The sequence below is a fragment of the Diabrotica undecimpunctata genome, chromosome 3 (genome assembly GCF_040954645.1).
Source record: "Diabrotica undecimpunctata isolate CICGRU chromosome 3, icDiaUnde3, whole genome shotgun sequence".
In the NCBI taxonomy this organism is placed as follows: Eukaryota; Metazoa; Arthropoda; class Insecta; order Coleoptera; family Chrysomelidae; genus Diabrotica; species Diabrotica undecimpunctata.
The window spans coordinates 108112391-108123019 of record NC_092805.1 but is presented as its reverse complement, the minus strand read 5'-3'; the positions used below and the strand labels follow the sequence as shown (position 1 = coordinate 108123019).

At 32.3% G+C, this 10629-nt stretch overlaps 1 protein-coding gene across 1 annotated transcript in view; it reads right to left on the bottom strand.

The window, feature by feature from the left end:
* Positions 1-610: 610 nt before the first annotated feature.
* Positions 611-10629, bottom strand: part of LOC140437191 (farnesyl pyrophosphate synthase-like) — an 85305-nt gene continuing 75286 nt past the window's right edge. Inside the window, exons 3-4 of the mRNA XM_072526545.1 lie at positions 9027-9470; positions 611-4958 (exon numbers count right to left, since the gene is read on the bottom strand). Of these exons, the coding sequence (XP_072382646.1) occupies positions 4623-4958; positions 9027-9470 (780 nt within the window). The 3' untranslated portion in view covers positions 611-4622. The remainder of the gene's footprint in view (positions 4959-9026; positions 9471-10629) is intronic.

The window sequence follows — 10629 nt, the reverse complement described above, 5'->3', positions numbered from 1 at the left end:
CATAGAAGCTTCAAAATTTACCCAGAAACTAATTTAATTATAAAATAATACTACCGCAAAATAATCTTGCAATCTAAATTTTTGAAAAAAGGTTATTACTTAATTTTCAAAATTATGCAAAAAAGTTAAAAAAAATGAAATATTTTTATATAGAAAAGACATTGAAACTTTCAAATAAAATTCGAATAAATGAAATCCATTGAATAGAAGAGCCCAGGGATTTTTTTAATTAACTGTACAAATTGTTTAATAAAAAATTTCGCTCACCTTTTGAACGTTCCGCATAGCGAGATTATCATTTCTAATATGTCGAAGCGATTAAAGTAAATAACAGGACCATATATGATTTATCCTAATGAGGGTGTTTTAAAACAGCATATATTTTTTATTCGAAATATATTTAGCAGATTCCTCAATAATTATTGGGGTCATCTCGTGTTTTTGTTTTTTTTTTACAGTCATATCACTCTTTTTGTTTTCCATATATCATATCTAGTATTCTGTTCTTTCCATTGTTGTTCTGATAATACTAGGGAACTACCTTCAGCTTTTTAATGAGGTATGGTGAAATACGTCTAGTATAATAGGGAGGATAATAAAAAAGCAAAAGTAACCTTAAACATTTTTTATTAACATAAAAAATGAAACAGTCTTTTATACTATCGAGAAAATTTGAATGCAATTGTGGATTGCATTACATACTTTAGCAAATCACTGAGAAACATTGACTTGTTCTATATAAACCAAATATCTAATATAAATTCTTATATAACACGCTAAATCAAGTTTATCCGCAAAAGAAAAATCATCACTGATGTAATTAAATACGTAAAATTATCATTATAAAAAGCATTACTAGAAATCATATAAAAGTGTACGTAATAACTTTGTGTTATTTGTAAAAATGTGATTAATATAGATATTAAGACAATAAATGCCAGATCCAAATATATTTTATGCTAGCAAAGAAAATTGCTACACTCTCCTTTTATGACAAGTAAAAAATCGTATTTCTTTATACTCCACTAATAAATGCATGAAATTCTAACGGGATAATTCAAATTCAAATGAATTAAGCGCTGTTCAAGCCATTTAAAAAAAATGAGATCTTCTCGGTTAAGTAGAATAACACCAACAATTTACTATTTTCTGTTGTGGAGAAAGTTCAGTCATAGACTCGCACGGATGTGTATAAATGCAAAATCAAACAAAAAATTAGTCGAACGACCAAAAAGCTTATAATCAGTTTTGCTTCATAGTTTACAATTAAATCATTTGAGTCCTTCTGCAACCAAATATCTAACACGCCTCTTTAATCGTATAAATGGAACTAAGACACTACCTCAAGACTGGCCATCAACCACATTGATACCATTAGCCAAAAAGCATCAGGCAAGACAATGTGATGATCACAGAACAATATCTCTGATGAGACACACAGCAAAAATTTTCATGAATATGTTTAACAATATTTATAATAAAAAAAAATTTTTATTTCAAATTTTTATAAAAAGTATAAATAAAACACCCAAACGGGCTAAATCACAAATACAGAACGTTTTCGGAATGTAAATTCCATCATCAGTGTAACAAAGTGCACATGCTATGAGCCACTAAAATATGGGTGAAAACCCATATATTTTAGTGGCTCATAGCATGTGCACGTTGTTACACTGATGATGGAATTTACATTCCGAAAACGTTCTGTATTTGTGATTTAGCCCGTTTGGGTGTTTTATTTATACCTTTTATAAAAATTTGAAATAAAAATTTTTTGTGATACATGGTATACAGCCAGCTACAGGAACTTAGTTTCCTTGTGGATATTTATAATAAATGCGATGAATATCTAAGTCGCTTACAATATGGATTCAGAAAGGGTACGGGAGCAAGAATCAATGGCATTGTGTTAAACAACATAAGGTATGCAGATGATACGGTGATTATAGCAGAAAATAAAAAACAGCTTCATATACTAATTAATTCACTCACAGAAGGGAGCAACACAATGGGGTTAAAAATTATTACCATAAAAATTAAAACGTTAGTTTTCAGCCGAAACAAGCCCATCACAATCTTAATGTTAGTATCAATGGACTAAATCTGTAAGTCGTTCAAAAATATACGTATACCTGGACAGAGAAATAAATTGGCAACTAGACCACTCAAAGGAAGTTCAGAAGAATTTAAATCGCCAGAGCAGAATTCATGATCATGAAAAACATACTTTGCAACCTAAAATTGACCATACCAATAAGGCAGAACACTAAAATGTTATATATGGTCATTGGTTCTTATGGCTGCGAAACAAGGACATCAAACAAGGCGACACCAACTAGTAGCTGTACAGAAGAAAGTTGTGAATAAGTTGGATCACAAGAACCACTGTAGAAATTTTGTCAAGGATGAATACTCGGCCACATCTGTTGAATATCGTCAAAGTTAAGAAAACCTCATATCCCGGACATATACGCGACAAGGAATATGAACAACTACAACTAATTATTAACGAAAAAACTGAAGAACAACGTGGTATAGGAAGAATAAAGAAATCATGACTCAGAAATATAAGAGACTGAACCAGAACTGACCGAAAAGTTATCAATAAGACAATAACAAGAGAATTTTTCAACCTTTACACAAATTACCTTGACCTTTGGTGGTGTATTTATGTTCAATAAATTATAGGACATAATATATATATATATATATATATATATATATATATATATATATATATATATATATATATATATATATATATATATATATGTGTGTGTGTGTGTGGAGAGGTTTTTCTTCGAACTGTTAGCTACAGAGTGAAATATTACTGACTTCAAATTAAATGTATTGTAATATAACGATTTTTAAATAGTACGTACTTGTACGTATCAATTGTATTTTAGTGACTACCTCAAAATGTTTTAAGGTATTAAAGGTTAATCAGTAAGGTAAGAAGTAGCAGGTAAGCCACTTGAGCGCACTCTGACCTTTGACCTCCGCGGCTTGAACCGTACGGGCATATAATTATTTTATTCCTCTTCGCGCATATACATATTTTATTATTTTTAAAGTTCTTACTTGGTCAGATATTGGGCTAACGGCACTTTTAAATGGGACTAATGGTACTTTTAAATGGGGGGATATGGGACAAGTGGGCCGTTGACATGAATACTATTAAATATAATAAAGTACGGGTGTCGCTATTTTTTAATTTTTTAAACAATTTCTATTTATGTGTAACAGACAAATTTTCCACCATCATATTGTGGTATGTCGTTTTAAAGGTTTATTAATAAGTGGAATAATACAGATCATTCGTTTAACCGGAATTGTACTAAACAAATTGCAGTTATTTAGGTTTACAACCTTCGAAAAACGTGGTTTGCAACACATATTTATTTAATAAGTCCCTAAAGTATCAATAAATAAACGAAATAAATGGCGTAGAAAAACCTGCAGTCTCGCATTCGATATTATGAAATATTACATAATGCTCAACGCATCTGAATCGCTGAGTCATAGGGAGACGTTTTTAAAGTTCCTACATAGAAGACCAGAACAGCTACATTGGCCGGTCGAATTAATTGAGTTCAGGTGACAAGGTTTATCTAGTTTTTAGTTTATCCAGTTATTGTTTTGAAAAGGGTTTTTTCAACAATAAATTATAAACGAGAGTTAAAAAGACGAGTTGCAGTTAGTTCATCACAATCACGCTTTTTAAGCCTATTAAAAGCTTAATTGAATATCGATAATATTCGAGCAAGTCAAACTGACGAAAAACGCAAAATTGCGCCAGCCGAAAACGAACAGGATGACTTCTGTCCGGTCTTTGAAATTTGAATCTTCAGAACGATTTCCGAAGTGGAAATTGAAACGTCAATATAAATTTATTATAAACTTCAATTGTGGCTTATTCCCATTAAAATAGTAATTACTTTAAAATGCCACATGAAAATAGCTTTAGAACAATATTAAGAAGTCTCTCGGGTAGTAATCAATGAAATTCGCCGTGTTTGGATCCTTTTAAACTGGTAATTATTACCCCACAGATAGTTCGACTCAATGTTTAACGCATTGTAATTGTTTCGACTGTAGAAATATTTGCCTTCACTTGTCATTAGAGACAATTACATAATATAAAATATTTAGCTAGTTCTTTTTTACAAAAAGAGCATATTTTAAGTATTCACGCCAAATTTTTCATTAACTATGAATAAGTAGCCTTTGAAATAGTATACTTGTTAAGTATGTAACCGTAAATAATTTTCGTATTTGGATTTGGCAGCAATAGTGAACGTATATTAAGAACCACTGACCCTCACTGCAGCAAAAACGTAATAAATTAATAGTAATAGATTTATTGTGTAAATTTTAATTAGAGAAAACGATATCCATAAATAATGACAATGCAAAAATATATGTAAAATCATATTACAACGATTAAATGGGCATGCACCCATTAATAAACTACCCGAAAATACCCAAATCACGGTAATTCTTCGAGTTCGTTTTGTATATTCAGTTTAAGACTTACAAGGAATACATGTAACTAATTATTTTCGTAACAGATTTTAACTGACAATAACTATCTTGATACTTTTTATACCGATTACACACTCCTAGCAATCTCTTTTGTAAATCTTTTTTACAATTTTAAAGAATAAATCATGCGGCAATCCCTTCGAGATTTGGTGAATGTGCGTTCGAATAATATTAAAGCTTTCTTCTTCGTAAACTGCGTATGTCGATGGCAAATTTAATTCTTCGTATAAGTTTTTAATAATCTTAATGGACTCTTCCTCATTACGTCCGTAATGGTCTTCCATAATCTTTCTTTGAGCCGATGTGGCTCGTTGTAAAGCTACCACGGCTAACCAGCTACACTTTCCATCTTGGATATCTGTTCCAATTTTGCCAGTTACTGCCGGATCTCCAAATACATCGAGAAAGTCATCCTAAAATATATAAAACATTATAATAATAGCAATATTTGGTATTACAAACAACTTTTTACAGCTACATCTATCTCAAATGCAAAGTACGTGCGTCTACCAGAAGCACTCCCGACGAGAAAAAAGAGGAACGTTGAAACTTCTCCCAAGAGATTGTGGTGGCAGAAGTTACAAAACTGCTCTAATGGGATCAAGACAGGGATCTCCAAAAATTATCTGGACAAAATGGTGTCCAAGAATGAAACATTTTCCATAAAAGATAGCCTAATAAAATTTATCGATGAAATTCCATGGATGTAGACTCATGGGCAGGTACTTTCAGTTGATAAATGTCGAGGAAGAGTCCTTTTAATAACAAAACGAATTTCTTGAAAATAAAACGGGATGGAAATAGGCTGAAAAACTACCTAAATCCAAATATGTGCTAGCGTAACTTCCGAAGACCAAAATTGGGGATCTGAAGGTGAGAATATTCCATCTTGGTACATAAAATACAAAATTGGAGCTCCGAATCCTGAGCTGTAAGCTGGTCGCAGATGAGGGACTACGTTTGAGTCTCCGGATCGACAAAACGTCGAAGTATAATTGAACAAGCTGCACTGAAAGCCCTATTACCAACTCTTTCGTGCTAGTGTTATGCAGTTGGCTCGGAAGAACTCTACGCAGACTAGGACACTAATGATCCAAAGCCTTCCAATCACAATTGACATATATTTCCACACAGGCAATTGAAGGTAGAAATTGGAGTAGAAACGTGGAAATTCAAGGCGGAAACTTTATCAAAACTTCAGGCTTTTTACCTATGGTTATATAGAAGGATCCTGAAGATACCATGGACAGACAAAGTCACAAATTAAGAAGTACTACGGAGGATGAACACAACCGCGGATTTGGTCAACATCGTGAAGGGCCCATATCTAGAAAATTAGGAGAATAATTTTTAGAGGGTGGGAATCACGTTCTTTTTCTTCTTTAGGTGCCGTCTTCTTAGAGAAGGTTGGCGATGACCTTTGCAAAGTTTTCCCTATTTTGGGCTTTCCTTATTAAACATGTTCATCTAGGCAACATGGAATCACGTTGCCTAGATGAAAAATATCTGTCTTAAATTTTGTTGTATACTATATAGTTCTCGGATGAAATATTACTTTATCTGAATCAACAAATCAATACCATTTCCTATACTGAACTGATTCAAATAACTAACTTGTACGAACTCGTCACTTTATAACTCCTGATTATAGTAGACCCTCCGAAATTAATCAAACTGGTCACCTGTCATCCTTTGGAGACCCGTAAACTGATCACTTCAGATAGGTAAACTTATCACCAGCATTTTTGCCCTAAAGCGCTGATTTCTATTGCGGAAGATTGCCTTTTACCTGCTACACTTCTAGTTTATGTGGTAATCTATTAAGCAATGAAGCAGTCTTGCACCGTTTCGGGCAAATGAAGAGACATTTTCCTTTTCGCATAGTTGGGGGTAGGTATCAATAGAATTCAGTGGAATTCCCAAATACCCGCCAACTCTTGAATTTAATACATGCGGATTTGGATTATTTTTTCGATTTGCAAACCTTAGAGGTTTGCAACCATTTTTTGGTATTTACCTGCCACGGGGTGCAGGTAGGACAATGACCAGTTTGCAAATCTCTTCGCGTCTATTTTAAAATCCCTGGTTTTATTGCGGTGATGAGTTTGTACTATGTACGAGTGCATTTATGCTAATTGGTCATGAGTTTACGTATACCTCAAGCAACAATACATACTGAAAACCAATGTGTAGACGGCCATTCTGAATAATTATATTACAGAACCTTCTTTATAGAAATATTGTCTAAAAAGTTTTAAGTAAAATATGAGGGCAGAAGAAAATATATTTTTGAAAAAAAAAGATAAAAATATTGAACCTTAATGAGTTTTTTAAGGATTACAGAAATACTAAAGCAATTAAAGCGTTGGGATTATACTGGGTAACTCATAAGGCAGGAATGGAATATAAAATAGTGATAAAAGGCTAAAACTACAGAAGAAAAGAGAAAGTAAAATAATTAAAGTATCGAAATATAAGTTAAAAACGAAAAAAAAATGGAGATATCACAAAACAAAATGTGTAAAGGACTGTTAAAATTATATATATAATATATATATATATATATATATATATATATATATATATATATATATATATATATATATATATATATATTGAATTTTTAGATTCTGCATAAAATTCTAGATAAAATTTGTATGAAGTACCATTTCATATTTTTTGAGTTATTCACCTTTTTTCAAAAATTTTGACAGATAGGGACAGCATGGCTTCTATCGAAAGATATATTTTTTAAGCAAAATGATTTAAAAACAGAACTGTTGGAAGTTGTCAACTGTTATAGGGCAAACTACAATCGATATATAATTTAAGATATTGCACAACACAATTTTAAAATTCTCCGCCTTCCGCCCTATCACTGTAAGCTCAACCCCATAGAGTTGATATGGAGCGAACGGAAAAGATATATTGCAGCACACAACAAAACTTTTAAGAAGTTATAAATTTAATTACTGAAGCGTACTCACAAGTTACCCCAGAAAAATGGAAAAATTATATAAAACACGTAATAGGAAAAGAAATGGACATGTGGAGAGACTACAACATGATAGATGATGTCCAACCAATTATAATCTTAGATGTTTAGTCTTTAGTGTCCTCCTCTATGGAGTAGAAAGCTGGAGCCTTACAGAAGATGCCATAAAACGATTGGAGGCATTTGAAATGTGGTGCTACCGATGTATGTTAAGAGTCTCATATATACACTACACAAGTAACATACCTATTCTCCAGAGGCTAAGAAAAGACAAATAAATTATTAACAACATAAAAAACAGAAAATTGGCTCACTTCGGCCACATCATGCGTAATGATAATTACCGACTTCTATAGTTGATTCTACAGGGCAAGATTGAGGATAAGAGAGGCCCTGGACGTAGACGTATATCTTGACTGGCCAATCTTAGGAAATGGACTGGTCTAACATCAACTGATCTATTTCGAGCTGCTGTGAATAAAATAAGATGGGTCAATGTGATCGCCAACATCTCTAGAAGATAGGCCCATTTAGAAGAAGATAATAAACATAGGTAGAACGGACAGTGACAGTGATTTTATTTGTAGTGACACGGTCGAAGCTGATGAACAGTAACGTAAGTTATTATGTTTATTTTGTTATTAAAAATATTTCCTATTTCCCCATTACATTATAAAACCGATGCAACAAACAACTTCCATAAAAATTGTTATATTAGCTACGTATAAATAAAAAACATTTACGGTATTGACCTGTTGGGTTATTTTATTATTAGTAAATTTTCAACTCGCAAGGGGTTTAATAAAATGTTGTTAGATGGTTAAGATTTTTATATCTTGAATTATTGGTTTCAAAATAGCCTAACCTAAAATAATCTTAAACTTCAGCACTATAAATGTTTTTATTAACATATTTTTTTGTTGACCGTTCACGAGTAAATTGAAAGAATAAAGAATTCTTCAGTATCGTCAGAAAATTATTAATTGTATGATGACCGGCTGAGAAAAAGAAGCAAATGAACGTATTAGGTAGTATTTGTAAAGGATTATCGCTGTTAACTGTTGTGTAATACAAAAGGACGATTTTGTTTATGATAATTCACAGAATGGGCGAAATATGGCAAATCCACTTGCAATTTACAACCACAATTTCAGTTATAGCAGACGCTAGTATAGGCTTCCTAGCACAAATCCGCACCCTGTATATTATTCTTTTAGTTTCGCTGTATATAGTCTTTTTTATATATCTGATTAAATATTTTTATTTAATTCGAAAATGGTTGACTTATTTTACAAATTAATTGACATTAATTTGACAATTAATATACCGTAAAGGACGACATCTATCGGCGATAGTTACGTGGAGACCCTACTTGTTTTACTTAATATATGACTATATTATCATAATACTAGATAATTAGATACTATTATGCTATGTGATATTGAGCTTCATTTCAATTACATTTTGCAAGAGATGATTTTCTTACCTGAATTTGGAAAAACTCCCCGATTTCTAATAATATCGTCTTTGCTTGCCTGTGTTGTTCCTCGTCAAACATATTCGCCAAATACATTCCTAAAGCAACGGGCAACTGGAAACTATAATAAGAAGTTTTGTATTTGACTATTGAATTATATCTCTTCATGGTGAACTGATCCAATCTTGGCTTTCCGTCTTGTAAACAAAGACAGTCAAGGGATTGTCCCATTGAAGTTTTTAAAGTTACGTCGTGGAAAAGTTCTATGATCGGTACGTAACAAGTACGATTCGAGAAGTACCTTCTAAGAACTGAATAAATACTATTTTCTAATAATATTCCGTCGTTGATCGCTACTAGACCGACGTCTTCGTTTCGATGCCAGCAGGGCTGGCCTCTGCGATACAGTGAATTGTCCATTATATCATCGGCAACTAGGAAATATGCTTGAAGCTGGAAACAAAAATGAAGATAATTAGTATGAATTATTACCGGTAGAAAGGAAAGGAATCAATATTTTTTAAACAATAACTTGATACAATAGGATGCTTTACTTGATAGATAAAGTAAAATAACGAATAACATTATATACTAATAATACGAATATTATATTATATAACAAACTCACTACCTTGTTAAAACTTCCTATATCCAATATACTCCAGTAAATAACCGATTTGGAGTGTAATTTTCCTTGTCACGACGGATTTACTTGAAAATTTGGATATAGGTTGCTCTTGCCCTCAATCTCACATTTGGACTCATTCAAAATAAGTTCGGAAATGGATAAATTGACTTCTTCTAAGCAACTTTTATTCTATATTTTTCACTATAGTAAAAATCCACTATCTGTAAGAGTGATTTCATCGTTTAAACGCAGAATATCCTCAAATTTAAATGTACACAGCGGCCATCGAAAACTACCCGTTTAATTTGCGTTTTCTCATAAGAAATTACAGAATGTATAATTATTACATTTATTTGTGCTTCTCTATAGCAGACTTGACCACGAGCTGCAGATTGCTGCTGCTACAGTGTAGCAGATTCTCGTTCACAAGTAGCAGTTATGGTCATACAAACCTGAATTCTTCGACACAGCGATTATTACCGGCATAAAAATACCAAAAAAATGAGTTTTTTTAGTACTAAAAAATTGAGCAAACATTGTAATGAAATAATTTTATTTACATGGTTTCGTTATATATTTAAGTTTATAAAATAAAGATCGATATTTTATATTTCATTCCCATTCTGTTTCAAAGTCTTGGCAACTTGGGTATTTGTAAAGCATCGCAATGGTATCACTACCGCCCGTGCCGAAGCAAGAAACATTCATTTACATAGGCGGTGCTGTGGGAGTGCTTGTGTTGTACTTTGTAAATATATTTTGTGCGTTTGAAGTTTGCGGTGATAAACCGAGTGTTATTGAAGTTTGTCGTTTTATACCGAATTTTTAGTTATATTCTGACTGTGATTATTGAAATACAATGGACGAACAACCAAGTTGTTCCAAGAGAAGGCAGCAAAATTCTGATGTTGATTCCAAAAATGAAAAGCCACAAAAAAGACGGAAAATGTTAACGTCAGAAGAGTAGTGATACGATATGAAGGA